At 42.7% G+C, this 18571-nt stretch overlaps 2 protein-coding genes across 3 annotated transcripts in view; one reads left to right on the top strand and one right to left on the bottom strand.

The window, feature by feature from the left end:
• Positions 1-1551: 1551 nt before the first annotated feature.
• Positions 1552-14539, bottom strand: LOC136440110 (neuronal acetylcholine receptor subunit alpha-10-like). 2 transcript variants are annotated; one of them, XM_066435934.1, is made up of 7 exons: positions 14240-14539; positions 9174-9298; positions 6895-6939; positions 4873-4982; positions 3681-4228; positions 2910-3028; positions 1552-2457 (listed from the first exon to the last, which is right to left on the bottom strand). In XM_066435934.1, exons 1-7 carry the CDS (start codon positions 14313-14315, stop codon positions 2080-2082), a joined length of 1401 nt encoding a protein of 466 aa, XP_066292031.1. In that variant the 5' UTR covers positions 14316-14539; the 3' UTR covers positions 1552-2079. The 2 variants fall into 2 exon arrangements, with proteins under 2 accessions (XP_066292031.1, XP_066292032.1); XM_066435935.1 differs by lacking the exon at positions 2910-3028.
• The window catches only part of LOC136440108 (transmembrane channel-like protein 7), a 382010-nt gene continuing 376120 nt past the window's right edge, over positions 12682-18571 (top strand). The window contains exon 1 of the mRNA XM_066435932.1: positions 12682-12693. The gene's annotated coding sequence lies outside the window, so the exon portion shown is untranslated. The remainder of the gene's footprint in view (positions 12694-18571) is intronic.

The raw sequence follows: 18571 nt of genomic DNA, 5'->3' as shown, positions 1-18571 counted from the left end.
GCTGTGAACCAGCAAGAGGCCATCTTTATAACATGCATGGAGACTCTAAACTCGTGTCAGGATTAGGCGTTTGCGAGGTGTGCCGACAGTATTTGCAACGTTTATGTGTCACAGCCATCGCTTTGATGGCCGGAAAGCAAATTGGATGGAGATATCCTACCGTCAAGTAACATGCTTGAACTAAGGCAGTTTATAGACAACTATAAAAGAACAGGAAAAGCCAAGTTGATATTAGGCTGTTAAAAGTAGAACTGTGTGAGTTTTTTTTCTTGTCAGGTTCCGTTTTTTTTGCCATTTACAGGAACATATTGGCACTGGTGGCAGTATAACGTGTTGAAAATCCATATAAAGCATGTAACGCTGTGTCTGAATGTCTAATAGTCGGTTAATATCAAGGATCCTATATAATGTCCTTGCTTAAATAATGCATTTCTTTATGTAACATGATCTTATGTAATTATCTCCTTGAAAATGGAGATAATGTTTTGGATGTACTGTGTTGGTGTCTGTCTGTGTGTTCCGGATGTTTCTAGTTAGCATAACTTAATAACCTCTTGGTGTATTGTGATGGTATTTGGTATGTGCATAGGTGTTGGAAAGACGAAGGACAAGTTTAAATTTGGTCCCCGATTGTATGTGATCTTGTTTATTGTTGCAGCGCAAATGTTTCCGTTAATTACATAATGCACGTGAGCTCATGTGAACCGTTGAAGAATGCCACGAGGGTCTTCATGTAATTGTGAAGGTGCATTTTCCCACGTGGGAAAAATAGAACTGGGAATACCAGCGCCGCTTATCACCAAACACCGTTTGCTTGACGTAAAGAACTTGCTGCCCTAGTTTCATATCGGTGATTGTTGAATTGGCGCTGATATCAAATCTCCAAGCAGATCTCCACGGTGCCAAAATCGTACAAACTAGTCAGAGAAGCTCCAGTCAGCCAGGGAAGTTGTCAGACACCGCCGGGTTGCTGCTAAAAACTCCTTCTGCCAATTGGATACGGTCTTTTCAATCGTTGGGTCTGCTTGGAGACTAGCTGATATCTGTCTCAAAGATAACATCTCTGTTATTTTCCATTTCTCGCTTGACAAATAATCGGTACAATAAGATAGAACAACGTTGGTTAGCCCTACGAAGTTCGCATCCTACCTATATGCTATGGTACTATATATATAAGAAATTCATCACCTACCATGATCATGGAGATGATAATAAGGCTCTGTTTTGGCGCATATGTGCGGCCTAAACTAATCTCCAAGCAGATATACACGGTGCCAAAAATCGTATATGCTAGCCAGAGAAGCTCCAGTCAGCCAGGGAAGCTCCAGTCCGCACCGTAGGACTGCTCGCTGACTGGAGCTTCTCTGGCAAGCATATACGATTTTTGGCACCGTGTATATCTGCTTGGAGATTACGGTAAACTACGTCTCTCGAGCGATTGGTCGCCACACGTCCCGGTTTAGAAAACCGCGTTGTGATTTGCTTTATACAACGTGACGGTTCATGAAGAATACCAACGGGATAAAATCACCAAACATATTCATCCAGGTATTGGAGTTCAAGAAAAGCCTCATAACTGTAATGATATTGTACTTTAAGTAGTTTCCATGTGCTCTGACATAACATTCAGGCATTTCCTGCGTGATAAACTACAATCATCAGGCAATAAAGTGCACACTTAGTTTCTATCTTAGCTAGCGCTACCTCTCTTTAAAAAATACGTGCTGATACTTAACCTATCCAGAAAGAGTATACAACATTGGTATAGACTCAGAACCAATTACTATACACTTTGTTATCTTGGCGCCTTCGGAGAATTTGGTGCTATTTGATCATCATAACACTTGTCAGACTCATTTGGCTAGTGTATGTTATAATTATGATATCATACTTGGAGCGTGACTGTATCTACTGTAACACTGTCAGCCCCGTGTCTAGTCGGACCTTTCTGCAACTGTTCATGTGGCCGTTTTGGTGTATTCCTTCCCAGTTTATGTCTCCGCGTTCTGTTCCTGTTGAGATTCGTCCTCGGTGTAGAGCCGTACGAGATGTGACTAGTGTACTATTAAAGTTTGTGGATTAGGCCTCTGTGGCAAATGCGATTAAACACGACGTTGCTGTCACCAGGTACAGGAGCATGCAGATGCGGTCCAGCACTTTGGCCAGACTCCTCCACTCCCTCTCCAAGGCCCTGTTCTTCTCCATCCTCCGCGCGTGGACCAGCAGTCCCGACAGATTCTGCTGCACGCTCTGTAGATTGTTCACCATGTGATAGAGGGCTAACGTGGTCTTGTCGTTGGAGTTGGTGGTGTTGTCGTTGTGCTTGTTTTTGTCCACACTGTTGAGCGTGGTGAGGTCTGGCGGGCTGTACTCTCCTGGGTTGTCGGCAGACTCCGCCGCACCCTGTTTTGAGAGGTCCCCCATCAACAGCAGGGTCGCCACGTATTTCAGGAACACCTGTAGGGTGGTATGGAATAAACGAACGTCCTATTTCATAATAGACTGACGTCCTATTTCATAACACAATGGACGTTACTAGTTATGCTACGGTCCTATTGCCAATCCGGGGCCCGGCCGGGCAGCTTGTAAGAACGAAAAAATACCCCAACCGTTAAAAAATTCTCCTAACCATATATTGAGTATTTTCTTGATATGAATATTTCATTTTTCGTTTTCGCAAACAGCCTGGCCGGGCCCCGGATTGGAAATGAGATCAAATGATAAAGGGGACTGTTTTCGGGAAGTTGTAGGGCAAATGGCTATATACGCCAACAGCGAGGTCCTTTGCAGAAAAAAACACAGGATTCTTTGTATCTTGCCCGCACTTGAGGGAGAGAAAGAAAGAAAGAATGGAAAAAGAAAGAGAAATATAAAATGAAAGCCAGCAAGAGAGAGGAGAGAGAACGAACCTTTCTGGACCAGTCCGGTATGGTTCGCGCTCCCATGGAGGAGTCGCAGGAGTACATGACGAACACCGACATGCCGAGAGACACCGCCATCAGGATCATGGTGATGATCACAAACCTGCCTGTGGACACGGCGGAGGAAAGTTCCGTCACTGGTTTGCACATCACCAATTCAAAAAGTTACAACCATTGAAAGTTATCCGGTGACTACACTTTATTCGTTCAGCAACTTACGATGAAGACCACTTCATGCTGGGCACTGAACTGACTTTTAAGTAGGGTAATCTGGGCACTTTTTTAATGTGACCCGCTCACATAAGTAGGTCTGGTGCTCGTTGCATTAACCCACAACCATAATAAGTTTGGTATCATGGGAAGGAAGATTACACAAGCTTTTCAATGATATGTAAATGATTGAAATTGATCAAGAAACAACGGAGATATGATCGACCAAAGTTAAGTTTCCAAACTTTTTGTGCTGAGTGTATATAGGTGACTACGCTATGACGGTAAATATTCGTGATGACGGGAAACTTACTTTTACCCATTGAAAGACTAACCATTGACTAAAGTCTGCTTTGTTTAGCAACTTTCGATGAAGTAGCATGTGCTTTCGAATATTTGTCGAAATGTGTCTTTTGTACACATTACATTGTTTCTGGTAAAGGAAATTTCGGCTGCAAAAAGTGAATTCAAATGTATTTACATGATTTAGGAGCAGCTGGAAAAGCTACGTTATGTCAAAAAGCGACATCCTTGTTTCCCAATGCTTACCTATCCACGGCAAGTTGTCGGACTCCGGTAGTACATCTGTAAGGACAAGTTGAAACACGACCATGGACAGTAGGAGTGACACCCCGAAGGACAGTTTCTCCCCACAGTTACTCGGTAAGAAGAAGGTAGCTGTCATAACAAACGTCAGAAGCAGACACGGCAGCAGCAGGTTGAACACGTAAAACGTCGACTTCCGTTTCAGTACCAGTTTGAAGGTGACGTCTGCGTAGGGCGTTCCGATGTTGAAGTCTTCGCCGTACCAAATCATGTGTCGCTTTGCCTTGAAGGAGCCGACTTCCCATTCAGGATGGACGATGAAGCTTTCCAGGCTTCCCTCGTCGGCCATGCTTCGCATGTCCAGTTCCTTGCCGCTGTGAATCCAGGGTCCGAACTTGAGCACGCAGGTCTGCGTGTCGAACGGGAAGTCGGAGACGTCGAGATGACAGGAGGACATGGTGACGGTGGGCATCTCCCACAGGATGTACCCCGTACTGGACACCTTGATGTACGTGTCGTCCGTAGACCACCCGTTGAAGTATGGATCGACGCTGGACAGCCACACGGACATAAGATGTTAAGTGCGAATGAAATGCAACAGGTGCTAGGTAATTGATTGGCATGACGTTACAACAATAAGATTTACAGTTTTCCGATGGTTCTATTACAAGGACTGGCTTAAAGGTTACTGATTGGAGGACATGCTGATACTATGCGGCACTCTATGACTAGTATGAGCTGGTGTGTTACACCGAAAGGCGGTTTTACCAGCTGTACAAATACAAATACATACAGGCATTCAAAAACCGCACAGCTAGCTAGCAACGGCATTGACTCTGAACAGAAAGTTGAAACTTGAACAGGTGACATAACGCACGACTGCTAAACCACAAAAGGGATGAAAACCCAAAACCGTGTTGCTTTTTTTCGATACCATGAATGTGTGTCGACGCCGAAAGGCGGCTTTACCGCCTATACAAACACAGACAGCACAACATACAACAATCACAGCTAGCAACGGATATGAACAGAAAGTTACTTAAACTGGTGACAATTACAATGAATGACTGCTAATTGTATAAACGACAGAAGGGATGAAAAACCAAAAACCGTGTTGTACAAATGGGAGATCGACGGCTACAACAGAGAGACAAGCACTCCATAAAAACATCTCTGACGAAACCACCGCACTCACTTTTGATACAAGACGATGTCGGGTTTCCATATCTCGCCTGCCGGTAGAGTGAGGGCCGTGAATCCTCCGAACTCCTCAGGCGACCACGTCAGGTGGGAGTCGTTCCAAGCCTGCGGAACACACACGTACATGCATAGACTTAAACATCATAACATAACATACGGTAGGACTGCGTACCTAAACGTAACATAAGGTACCGGCACAGATGTTTAGGTACAGGCCCGGACGGCCAGACGTGTACATGTAACGTTACCTGTACCCCCAGCCGTACCCGAATTTGACAAAAGTAATATCTGCCAAAGATAGTTACTCAAGCAACTGGATAAAATTTATCCAGTTGCTTGACTATTTTTGGCGTATCTTACTGCCTGGATTTCTAACCTTCATCAACGTACAAAAGCAATATCTGATCGTCAACAATGACAGAAACAAGGTTTATCTAGACTTCAGGGTATCTTATCCAGACAGCCCATCCTTTCGAGAGGATCTCAAAACAAAGATTGTGTAGATTTCGACGCCTATAAAAAGTTTCCATCATTGTCCAATGCTAGATTTCCATCTTTGAAGTAAGAATAACACGTTTTTAGAGTATATAAGTCTGTTCCGGTACAGTAAGGGTACATTGATGTTTTGGACCCGCACTTAAATGCTTTTCGAGGTATCGTATGGTATGTACATATCTGCAGGTGTCCGCCATAGAATTAAACTGGCCTGTAGGCATTCAAGCCGATGAAAAGGGGTTGGGATTGATCGATATCAAGTCCTTTCTCAATACGCTACAGTTTGACAATCACATTTTCGCCGTATTGGAAGTTACGTCATTTAGAATGTCAATGTATACTAGTAGTAGTATCGCGGGAGAATGTGTACAAAAATAACAAAGACAATGAATCATGTACATATCCCGCGGTGGGATGCATTTCATTAATCAAATTGCTTCATCAGCAATAGTTAATGAAAGTATCCAGGCATTGGGATACACATGGGACAGAGTATGAGTCTTCATTTGACTATACGATCAATGGACTACTTCCGCCGGCTGTTATTATGTTGGTTTATGTCATTGGTCAGCAGAATATGTGTCCCCAATAGGCCTAAACAATGTGATACACAACTGCTCAATATATCAGTCACGCTATTGGAAAAATGGACAGTAACGAATTGTTCTGCTGTGCAAACCTATCGACCCAACGTCACAATGACGTGGATGATGAAAGCAAAGGTGGCTGAATGAAGTGAACAAAATCTCCCGCATTTGATTGTATCCTGACGGGAAGTAGGTGTTTCATACACTGTGCCCTGCTGTTTCAGTAAGTCTTCAGTAGAAAGTTTCAGTTGCCTCGTTTATCATTGCCACTTTCTACTTATACTGTGAAAAACTGTGGAGATAGAGAAGTAGCTTATCGATATCAGGGAAGCATGGAGACCATGAAGTATTACCCGTATTCTAAGCTCAACAAGATGCACATGTGTCCCGCTGGTATAATTAGGTTCAAGACACCTATCTAAGTCTTAATGACAAACCCCCATGTGAACACGCCGGTCATAATAACTCACCCTTACTCCCACTCGTGATCTGTGATTTCCCTTGGGACAGCTGGTATGGATCCCTGCCATAGACTCACCTGATATGTAACAACTTTTGCGCCCCGGGTCAGCTCCCATGGCAACTTCTATTTATAATTTATATATAAGACTCTTCAAACTAATGAGCTGCAAAACTCAAATCATCCGAATCGCCCTTCTTACAAACTTTTGGTTTGATCATTTGGGTTCTTTGAGGGGCTCCTGATACAGTCCAGTGACCAGGACGATCTAATTGCTGACCAGGCGTTCCTAAAATGGACGATGGATCGATTTTTAAAAGCACTATAGCCCATCATCGTTTATAACGAGCTAGGCTTTTTGTAGAATGTTCGCTTGAGTGGCTACCTTAGATTTGTTTTATGAAGTCCTTATCATTCGATTTATCTGGATCTATTTTCAAGTTGCTGAAATAGAGTGTTAGGTACCATTACTTACCATTGTCATCCAGATGTTTGCCGTCAGGGTCTGGTGCTTTTCGTTCTGGGCAGGACGAAAAGCAAATCATTTTAGTCACAAGTCACAAGAGCAACGATTCGTGCACTGACAATTAAGAAGACTTAAGTTTGCTCTCTCTCTCTCCTTTGGTGTATACCTAATCCATATTTGTCCTTGTCTCAGATCACTGCGGGCGTTTTGACTTCGAACATTGCACTCTGAAAAATACAGAACTATAAATGAGAAAATTGTATCTTCAAATACATCATATCCCAAGTCTCCTTCCACCATGTATGTTTTAGAAATCTTGTCCTACTCAACATGCGTATAAAGCAAAGCTCTGACGTCACAAGTGTTTGGAGTGGCACGCAGCATGTGTGCATGTCCGAAAGGCTATACTTATTGCGAAGTGCCTTTGGAAATTTGAACCTGCAAAAATAATTGCACCAGGCAACACGCCAGTAGCAATCGTGAGATTGGTATCTTTTCCATTAAGGATGAGGAGTTAGGATATTGCACAGTGGGCATGCCGCGGTTATTTACGGCACTACGTGGTCCGGAAAAGCATGATGGTCGCGTGACGATTAAGCTGATCGATCTGTCCACTCTCGGTAGATTGCCATGTACCTCATCGTCATTAAAAGGCACTCAGACGCTTCACGTGGTGATATTCACTTTATACGATACGGTGCGCATATGATTCTAACGGTTTCTGTCAATCAAACCTGACACAGCGACCCCCGCCCCGTCACAAAAACCGTGAAAGGGAAGGAGAATAGAACAAGCCCATTGAGCTGTTCATACATTCAGCGTTCATAAGATATTTTAGCATACTGGGGGAGCTCATAGAAACTCATAGAAACCGTAACTAATTTGGAAGGACAAGAACTCCTCTCCATTGAACGACAAGAAGTTCTGGAGAGCAAACATCAAATGCTACACCTCGTAAGAGGAGGACCGATAATGATGATGATGATGGGGGTAGCTTAGTGCTGCTGTTTTCGTCAACCCTTGTTTCCACCTTCTGTCAGGTCTCTCTAGCGCAATGCCTGCTAATAGTTTGGCAACAGCCAGTCATCTCAAACACAAATTTGTCTTGCTCCCCTTATACTGAAAAAGTACTGCACCAATTGCAAGATCATATTGATTACAGGGCCATTGTTAAAAAACGGAGCTAGCAGTTTGTTTAGATTTCTTTTTCTTCATCTAATATCATGAATGATCAAATCAATTGAAGAGGTCCAAAACATGATGAAATACCAAGGACATAGAGTCATTCTCTATTGAGCGGCAGATTTAACAGCTAGGCCTTTGCTTCCGCCAATGATGGTCGATTCGACGGATAGAAACTGCCTCTCCAAAAGTATCTCTGAAACTTTCAAAGTGTAGAGAAAGTTACACCACATTACTGATTCCGCTCACGAATCTGCCCCGCTGCTGTGTGGGTTTGATTGCCCCACAGGTGGAGTGTATTCAGCAGGTAGCCAGACGTCAGGAGAACACAAACAAGTGCCAGAACGAGATTCCGTACATGATTAATGTGAACATATCTTCCGCTGGGGTTACGGGGCTTATCGGGCCTACCTCCCATTGAGGTCAGAATTGCTTTATGATCAGGTATGCCTTAGCAGGACCGCCGGGGACCTGCAGCGTCTAGATTTCCCAACTAACACTTAAAACGCAAATAACAGTGGTTATGCAGGAGCTCACAAAGAACTCACAGGAGTCAAATCGTCTGTCTGATTGCTTAGGATCAATTTCCGACGGCTTTTTCTGAAAACAATTATCGAAAACCTAGTTGTGTTCTCCTTGTTGCGTATCGCACGTAGAGACCACATGGCTAGTGAACTTATAAAGCTTCCTCTTGCAAGGCCGTTTGTTTCCCAGTATCACTGACAGCTTAGACTGCACAATGTCTAAATGTGTGATAATCTGAGACACCTCAATAAGACCTTTGTCCTGACCGACAACGTAGGAAAAACCTGTACAAGGGACTCTAAAAAGTCAATACATTGGCAAAAAGGTGAAAAAAATAACCACAGAAACTCCGACGGAAAATCGAAACCCATTCTTAGCAGTTTTTCCCAGAATTAATTACGAAGGCCGTGAAAAGTAGGATACAATTAGGAGAGAGCTTTGACACTAGTTCAAAGGTTGGTCCGTAAATCTCTAACCCGTGCAAGTCTCATGTACCAAGTTTGGGAGAGGTATGACGTCTGTTGTAGAGGATCAATACAAGGTCATACCCCGCTGCAACAAATCAAGAACGGCGATCTTACCATGTCGATGATGTGCGTCAGCGTGACCCCTATCTCCACCATCAGCATGTCCTCCGGCCCCTGGACTGGTCTCAGCGCCTTCTTGTAGTGGTTGAACAGGTGGTGGTAAAGCCTGGTGTCGTTCCCTGTAGGTGGACGGGGGAGAAATATCACCGTTTCTGCCAGGCAATCTTTTAATTAAAGGTGTCAGCTTTATCTTGAAATCATTTTTTATCTTAAAATAAGTTGAAAATAATTTCTAGGTTCATATGGTCTTAGAGAAGTAGATCCGAACATCTTCGAGTTGAACTGCTTACATCTTCTACCTGTAGATGGATGGGGGAGAAACATCACCGTTTCTTCCAGGCAATCTTTTGATTAAAGGTGTCAATATCAGCTTTATCTTGAAATCATTTTCTATCTTAAAAATAAGTTGAAAATAACCTCTAAGTCCATATGGTCTTAGAGAATTAGAACCGAACATCTTCGAGTTGAACTTCTCACATCTTCTATCGTGTCTATATAAAGTGAATATCGATCAAACCACGGTTGATTAAACATGGTATGTTAAGGCTAAAGGCTGTGATGAAATTGCCACTGACATCAATATCGCAACGGTTTGATTGTAATTCGCCAAAAAATGGCTTTGGGTCATTTTAAGGCTTCTCTAAATTGGCCCATTATCAGAAGACAGCCGGTGTTATTTAATCTTATATCATTTAATGAAGTATGTTACCATTTTAGGGACCTACCAATATCAATACATGGCGCCGAAAGAAACGAATTATATAAAACAGCTTCCATAAATTCTCATGTGCTATATATCATCAAAAATGCATCCAGATTTTACGTGTATAATAAATAGTCATCGAGTCCATTCAATATTACCTGATCTAGCGTTCAATATTTGACAAACCAATGCTAACTTATTGATTAACTTGGGTCAGACCATCGGTACTTTGGAGATTAATCGATTAAAACAATCACACACTTAGAAGTCGGTGCCCTGTGTCGAACAAATCTGTAACAATCTCACGCGCATCAATACGTTATATAAAATGCCCTCCAGGGGACGGATATCCTTTATTGAGGTTGAATACTATCTTGGATGTAGAATTAAAAAGGTTTATCGCAGAATAATTACAAATACATCTAACATGAGAAAGATAGTGGTAAATGCAGAAAATCAGTTTCCATACTAGATCAGGATAGACAAGCTAGTATCTTGATAAGTGAGTTTTGCCTTTCTTGAAGTAATGTGATGTTATGGCTTCTAATGTAATTCATTGTGGCAATAGTGTTGCCCTTCTCCTGTGCACTCAGTGAAGCTTAGTTCACAATCCATTATCCGAGTTGCCCATTTATCCACTCTATTTATCCCATCCATCTACCGAAAGAAAGAGCCGACGAAAAGATGTTATTAATCACTGAGCGTCTTGGGGGTCAACATACGTTTCTCACCTCGTTGCTTGCCCATTTATATCGCGCAGCTTCCTACAGGGTTGGGTGAAGGCCATAGCGTGTCCTGACTGCCCAGTTTCTCTGACAGTTCCGTTTAGAAAACATTACCCAGTCAGAAAACGTTACCGTTAAGATCGTCCCTTCTAACGTCTGATTGGAATCAGCATTGCCTTGTGGCCGTTTGGATCGGACATCGCGTAACTGCATGTCGATAACGCACAAGAAAGATGTTCTAATTACAACAAAAGAAGGTTAATGAAGCTGCTATAGCCACACCGGTCCAGTGATTGACGTTGCTGCACAAAGGATGTCGTCAATTTCTTTCATTAAGTGTTACAGACAGCAGGGACAACACAAGTAACCGTTGTCAATTCGTCCCAAATCACTAGTCTCTACCAGACTAACCGCGCCGGCTATAGGGAGAACATTTGCCGGGGGACTTTGGCCATGGAGGCCTGGGTTTCATTCGCATATTTGACCCTCTCTCCGTAGCCGACTCCCTTCATACAATTGACTCTATTTGGCCAATTTCTACTTTTTTTCCCAGCGACCCGCGGAGGCTGGTAGAGCCTACAAGTCACGACTATGTGGAGTTGTCATCACGTTTTACCGAATATTTACTAGTGCGTTTAGGTTCGCAGCTAAAGTTATATCTAAAATGACTGCTATGCTGCTGCTGGGAATATGTCTCAATAGAAAATATACTAGACCATTCCGCCAGACCTGCAGGGAGATCTAAGTCACCCCTGGGTCCATACATAATAATAACCAAGCACACAGTAAGCGTAATAAAGGGCACTTAGTAACAATATTGCAGAGCGCTTGATAGCAGTACTAAAGCCAATTTTATTGCAAAAGCTTGTCGTCAGGGGCACCTTGGGAACTGATTAAGTTAACATTCGCGAAGCTAAGAGATGAAACGATAGACCTCACATGCAATCATCTACTACGTCACAGTTGACCTGGGGTTTAAAAAGGTCCGTGATTCAGATATTTACCGAGATCCCCCTGCCTTTTTCTATCACATGTAACTTTTATATGCAAGTTCTAAATGGTTGCCAGTGCGTCATAAATGTTTGAGGAAGGACATTCAAGGCGATTTTCTCAGCTATTCGACACAGGGATTATCTTTGCATACGCACGTAACTGCAGTCTACACTGTAATCTACATTCAGATTGTTGGTTCGGGAAGACTATAGTTGATAATGCGGAAATAAAAACGTCGCACGTCTTTTAGGTTGGACCCGCACTAAAAGGAAAGTTATCAGAACTCAGTCACACTGAATTACCCAACTTTCCCGTCCAATGTATCTCCATTATTTCCTCCGGATCGGAGATTGAGTGAGAGTAAGCCATCGGACAGTCTCTGAAGGATGAAGAACGTTCGTCCACTTTTAATGGGTGCGCGATGTGCAGCCGTCTCCAGATATGCTGACCTTTTACGCCACATGCCTCACCATCAATCATGTGAAACGTTGGACCCATCAGAGCGATCGATAACTCCTGAGTAGCTCCCTTCATGTAAAAAACATATTTCCTAAAGGAACTGTTTTTTTCGGTGATGAATTATTTGGAAGCGGCGCTTTCCCAGTACAATGATAATCATATTCTGAATCAAAGTTTGAAGTGTAATTGACATCACAATAAAGAGGACATACCCAAGTCATCGACTTCAACTGGCAAAGACGAGTTGGTCAGTCGAAAATTTGGGTAACTTCAATTTTTGTGTGTATCAACTTTGATTGAGAATGACTTTTACTGACACATCTGAATTTCAAGTTAATAATGATGATAATAACTTTATTGACAAACCATGCCTGGCGGATAATTGCAAACAAAGCAAAGGAATGTTATAAACCGCGTATATGCTTGCAGGGAAGAAAAATGAAATACATACACAAATGTAAGCATCCGCTTTTGTCATTATTGCATATATAATGGCGGTAACTGCTTTCGTAGTTATACAATCCAACCTGAATGGTATTTCTGTCCTTATATTTCTCCCTAGACTTTTTACCTCTTTCAAATCACAATGTTCTAGTTTCTATTCACTGACGGTGGCCTTGTCCTCACGTAGCCTCATAGTATCTATCAAAACGGAGGGGTAAGCTTAGAATATTCCATGCTAATATCAGGCACCGCATGGACATCAGTCTGCATTTGGATAACACTTAGCTTTGTGGGCTAGTAATATCAATAGAAGTGTTGTTATCTGGCAGCCGCATTAGTCGCCTGGAGAGATTGGTTTGTGACCATTGTATCCCCAACAGAGTGCACATTTGTGATATTAGAACATTGTACTTTAGGCTGAAATCCATACCAGAGGGGTAGCAGGATTGTATGCAAGATCCGATCAAGCTGATCTCAAAGGGCGGTATCTTCCTGTCACGGTCCTTTTATCTGCCTCAAACCAAAATCACAGTTGTCCGTTTTTATAGATTTTCTTACCTAGGCTTCTGGTACTTTTTATTCTGTCTGGGACTAGTACTTTACTTTGGACATGAGCCATATCGCTGGAGGTTGAGGGATAACCGTACGTACCCTATGTCACACTAGATTACCGACGGAAATGGCCAACGTCCAGATGTCTCTGTTATCATTGGAACGTTTGGTCTGGCAGCTCTGCTGGTGATGCAGCATATTAACCATTTAGTAAACTAAGCTTAGCTGGCGGAGGTTTTATCAATCATCATTCAAGCGAACGAATGCCCTTTCAATCAATATGTTCTACCAATAGACTAGTCTTTTCTTTGCTTAATTTCTCTCGTCTATCAAAATGTGGTTTTTCATGGTACAAATTGCAGTTGTATATACCACCGCTGTGCTTATATATATTCTTCACAGGTTTTATGTATAGATTGCAATTTTCGTTAGACCGATTGTGAGGGTTTCAACCAATTTTGTACGGCTATTTCAAAAGATTGTGTTGATTGATGATCACGTCTCTTACTAGTTATGCTAACTGTTTAATGAAACAGATGTATACAAAAAGTTAGATGTATAGTATCTTCATTCCAGGTCTATTTCATTTCTTGCTTGGGAGAACTGATTTTACATTATGCGTGCTGTCTAGTAATTCGCATTGACATGGCACGATAGTAGTCATTATTAGTCTCATAGAGGGAAACGCTAAGGTGTCAGTACGGCGGAGTTCTGGCACGAAGCTTTGCGTTGGTCCAAGAACATGACGAAAGGACACTGACCATGAACCAGCTTGCGCCCTACTATATGTTGTATGTTATAGCAATTGTATATTGCTGTACCATAAATATGTTATGATATATGTTGATAGAGCTATGAGGACTCAAATGACTGTGTATCTCTGTTATATTGTATCTGACCCTTACCTCTTCCCTCATGACCTCAATGAAAAGCGGCCTGCGTGCCGATTTGATGAGCTTATCATGAATAAACAAAGGTTCAAGCAAACAAACGGTTAACGTCCGTAATATTGCACTCGTTCTGTATACCAGTAACTTTAAAAGAAGGTCACGAAATAACGAAAGGAAATGTCAGCTCAATGAAACCTGAAACCTGAGATTGTTCAGTGACATGGGATAAGATATTGACGGCACAGACTTCTGATAGGCCGGAATGATAATATTGTGATAAGGAAGATAACTCACCCCTTGAGGCGAGGCACCCGGATAACCACCAGCACTGGACGCCGAGAGACCACAGGAAAACTTTCCACAGTCCCATTGCCGACGTTGTTGTCCGTGCCTAGGTTGTGAGCTGGGGGAAAGAAATGAGCATCGATACAACTGTTGATGCGCAACGCTCACTGCGCATGCTGACAAGAGCTATGAGCCAATGGTATTTCATTCCGAGCTGAAATAATCCGTGATGACGCCACCCCTGTCTCCGAAGCCAGGCAAACACTACAGGGGGATACTTTGTATGCTATTCCCGATTGTCTGCTGCTCCTAGTTTTTAGCGAAAGCTGATATAGCACAGGATCTGATGAGTACGCCATGAGTGCTACTTAGGCAGAAGGTATGAGCTAACGGAGTGATGGTCTCATCACATCCCAGCACGCTTCCAGGGGAATTACTATGATTACAGCCTCTTAGTTGAGCAAAGTGCACACACAGGAATCGTTACGTTACTTTAATGAGAGTGGATAGAACAGATTTGCATGCTAAAGCAAAGTTTGTATTTCAGGTATCGAGGACACATGCCGTGAGTACAACACTCCATAGTCTGTAGGTGACTTACTTACTTTCTTACTTACTTTCTCTTACTATCTTACTTAAAGCCCAGTTGTAAGGTAAGAACGACTAGAACTAAACAGATAATCCTGTCAAAGATGGAACACGCGTTAATCACATTCACGAAAGTTGCCAGTGTCGAACTGGCTGACATGTTTATTCATTCGTCACATATGTGAATTATTATTCAGGAGATATCGGCCCGTCTATCTCATTTATGAGAAAATTTGGAGCAAATCCTCTACCAAAGTAATGCGTCACATGGTAGTGTCTGTGGATAGAGTAAGGTCGAAGGCTGGTGGCTAGTGGCTATAGTCACCTTTGCCCTATGATGTCTTTGATTATTTTTCTTCAAAGAAATAGAGATGGTCATCAAAATGAAATGGCTGTATTCCACATAGTGGAACAAAATTAATGCTTTACATGAACATTGCCATATGACGTAGGTCATTGCAATTTATTTCATCGGCATTCTTCAATTAGTTTTCATACATAAAGATCTCTGGGGCAAGTTGTTTAATCGTTTCGGTCCGCAACCTAGAAAAGGCATTGCGTGTTTCATAGTTGGCTGCAACTTTTTACTCATCAGAAAGACAACTCCGAAAGGGCTTGAAGATAGTTGCGTTCCCTCGTGGATGCTGCGAGCACGCCATTTCTAGGACTTGAGGGATTACTGTCTGTCCTGGGCCTAATTTGGCGTAAAGTTCGCGGGCGATCATTAGCCTTACAGGGACGCCTCCACATTTGGTTTTGACGTTCATGAGCACGAAGTTGACAGGTTTGAAGCCCCTGTGCCGTTTCGTAATGCGTACCTGACACACCATAGATGGCACGGAGAGGATACGGTTGACAATAACTCGGGGGCGTTGGATAACGGGAGACAGGCAAGGCACCTCTAGGCGCCCGTGACCTTCGCGAAAACTAAAATTGATGTATTGAAGCACTCAAAGGGCTGTCACTGTCAGTATTATCACGTGGGATTCTATTTTGAAGGTGAGTAGCTGATCCTTAAAATTACTGTGGTAGAGGATTAGGATCCGTGTTATGGAGTGGGCAGCCAAGAAAATTTAAGGATTTGCGCGCCTGCAGATCTTCCAACGGAACGTTTCAATTAATATACATAAGTAATTGCCTCCAACGAGAGCTTGATCATAAGTTTCTATGAGCTGCTGATAGGGATACGGAAAACAACAGGATTGCAAGACGTTGTATAATCATGGGCTGTTTTACTTACATTCATAAGCCCATTACAATAGTTTTTGATATGCCGTACATGTTCATATGAGGCTCCCAATTAAGATAAATGAGAAATCGCGTTGGCAACACAAATAACGAGGCAATAAATCGCTAACAGAGCCTCAACAAGAGAAATTTGCTAGTTAAGAACGATTTAAGCCTCTTTAGTGCACAAGAGGTCAGAATTCACAGAGCAAAAGCTTCACAATTCGAGATGAGGGAGGGTCGACCTGTTCTGGGCAACAACTGCCATTCGTCATCACTGACGAACGGGAATTGCACCACCGGGAAAATGATCCGCAATTTGTTAGCTTCAGGGTTCTTTTGTACGCTGAAAAAGCTCATTCGTTTTTTGGCGTAACCATTCATTGGCCACATTCCGCCATTCATTACAAGTGTGTGAAAAATGACCAAAAGCACATTTTGTATTGATTTGGACAGGTATGTCACGTCTGCAGCATTGGTGAATGCGAATGATAAGTTACAATGTTTTTCAACTCTAACTGCTGATTCCTAGCTTGTTCTTTGTTGTATGACGAGTACATGTCAAGGGATTCCCTTCCCAGAGCTTTTTAGTTACATGTGTCATTTCCCTTTGGGTGGGGGATTTGGACTTACGCATAGACTTACGTTTCAACTGTGTCTTTGTATTCGGTATTATCCAATGTTTGATTTGTTACATATTCTATTTTCCATGCTGTACAAGTGACGGCGGATTTAAGTTGCATAACTTGAGTCTCGTTGCCACTTTGTCTCGTCTATCTATTCGTGTTTGATGATGTTTTGTGAATAATAAAAACACCAAAACACTTCAATGTATAAGGCGGTAAAGATATGAGTTTTGTATACGTAGACGGCACCAATGTCCTTGAAACTGGGAGAACAGCCATCACCTACAACAATGCATCCTGTGGATCATTGGAGACATAGTGTCTCTTGATTTCTACTCTCCAAAGATGAAGAATAGAATATGAAATGCAGCACCACAAGGCTCTCAAGATACCATATTTCATTGTCTTCATAGGTAAGTCAGGTTGTCTGGCCCGGTAACCTTGGTGTCTGGGTATGATGTTCTATCATTTGTCACGTTTTTTGCCTGACTCCTGGCTGCTAATGTTTGCATGTCTGCAGAAGTTTGAAAATACTGCATTTTTTTCGAATCAGTTAAGCCGCAGCTGATATTTTGTGATATCATTTACATAAGTACATATTGCACTTAAAGCACCAAATAACCACTGGTTTGCTCCATCCTAGCAATCAATTTAAGGATCATGTGAGCATTGCTAAGGTTTAGTGTCGGACTCCTCATCTAAAGTGTGACGTCAATGGCGTTCACTTGACTGGCCGTAATTATCTTCTATGCAGTTTCTTTGATCCAGGAAATTCAAACATCATGGATCATGTCGCTTTCTTGACCTCAAAATGTCACTGCACATGCTCGAAGCTTAAGTAACAAAGGTTGCTAAGAGTTAGCCTGGTCCCAGTCTCTAGGGGTCGGCTTAGGGGTGTTTTACCGGGCCCAGTCTGCTTTATTGAACCGTTTCTGATAGCCTTTCTACTTCGGCTGCCACCCTACTTCCGCTGCCACCCTACTTTCGCCGCCGGGTGGCGAGCTAATCTAATCCAAGGCCGTAAACCAACACCCCGAGCGGGCTAAGCTGTCTGGGCGGGCGGGGGTCACTCCCAGCGCCGTAGAGGTATCGGGGAGACACCGAGGGTATGGTTTCCAGGCTAGCAAAGAGTGTGCATAGTTTTCTTCTTCTTCAGAGGTGTAGTTAAAGGTTGCTGAACCAATGAATAAATGAATACAAGTTTAAGGTTTTGAATGGGCGTTCGTAACGATCTGTAATGTCTAGGTTGCAATAAACAATATTCAGAGAAGATGAAGTCATGGTGATATAAAAAAGACGTCTTATTTTACAGCGTTGTTACTGATTGCCTTTATAGTGTGGTTGCTTCGACCATGGTTTTATAAGGCTGGCCGTACCATCGACAGTATGAGTCATCTAGCTATTTGAAGCACCTGGTTATCGACGCCTCACCGAGCAACGTTTAAGACTGCGTTTGTTTCTTCCCTGTTTAAACTTTATATCCATGTCAGTAATTGGTTCTACCTTTTGAATTATATGACCAGATGGTTCTTTGACCTTGGATAGCAATATAATCAATTTGTAGTGGAATTTATGGTTCTGAATCTGATCTTTTATCGGATTTCCCTTGGCCCCGGAAGATCTGCCCTGACCTCAACAAAGGTGACACCCACATGCAAGCTAGGGTTTCATTATTCGTTTGGAACAAATACGGCACGGACGACTTTCTGACCTAACCTTTGAATCATTGTGTATTGTCATGCAGCAACAGGGGGAGAGGGATTTCCGGGAGGAAAAGAGTCATAAAAAGAAGACCGGTAGAGGCGACACGCAAGCATCTGTAAGTACATCGATTCCTCATGATCATCTCTCTATTACCTGACCTATGTGATTGTGCCGATCGGTCTTCATGAATTGACCG

This window comes from Branchiostoma lanceolatum, chromosome 8 (assembly GCF_035083965.1).
Source record: "Branchiostoma lanceolatum isolate klBraLanc5 chromosome 8, klBraLanc5.hap2, whole genome shotgun sequence".
NCBI lineage: Eukaryota > Metazoa > Chordata > Leptocardii > Amphioxiformes > Branchiostomatidae > Branchiostoma > Branchiostoma lanceolatum.
Note: the sequence above shows the minus strand (reverse complement) of the source record. Positions and strands in the feature narration are given on the sequence as shown.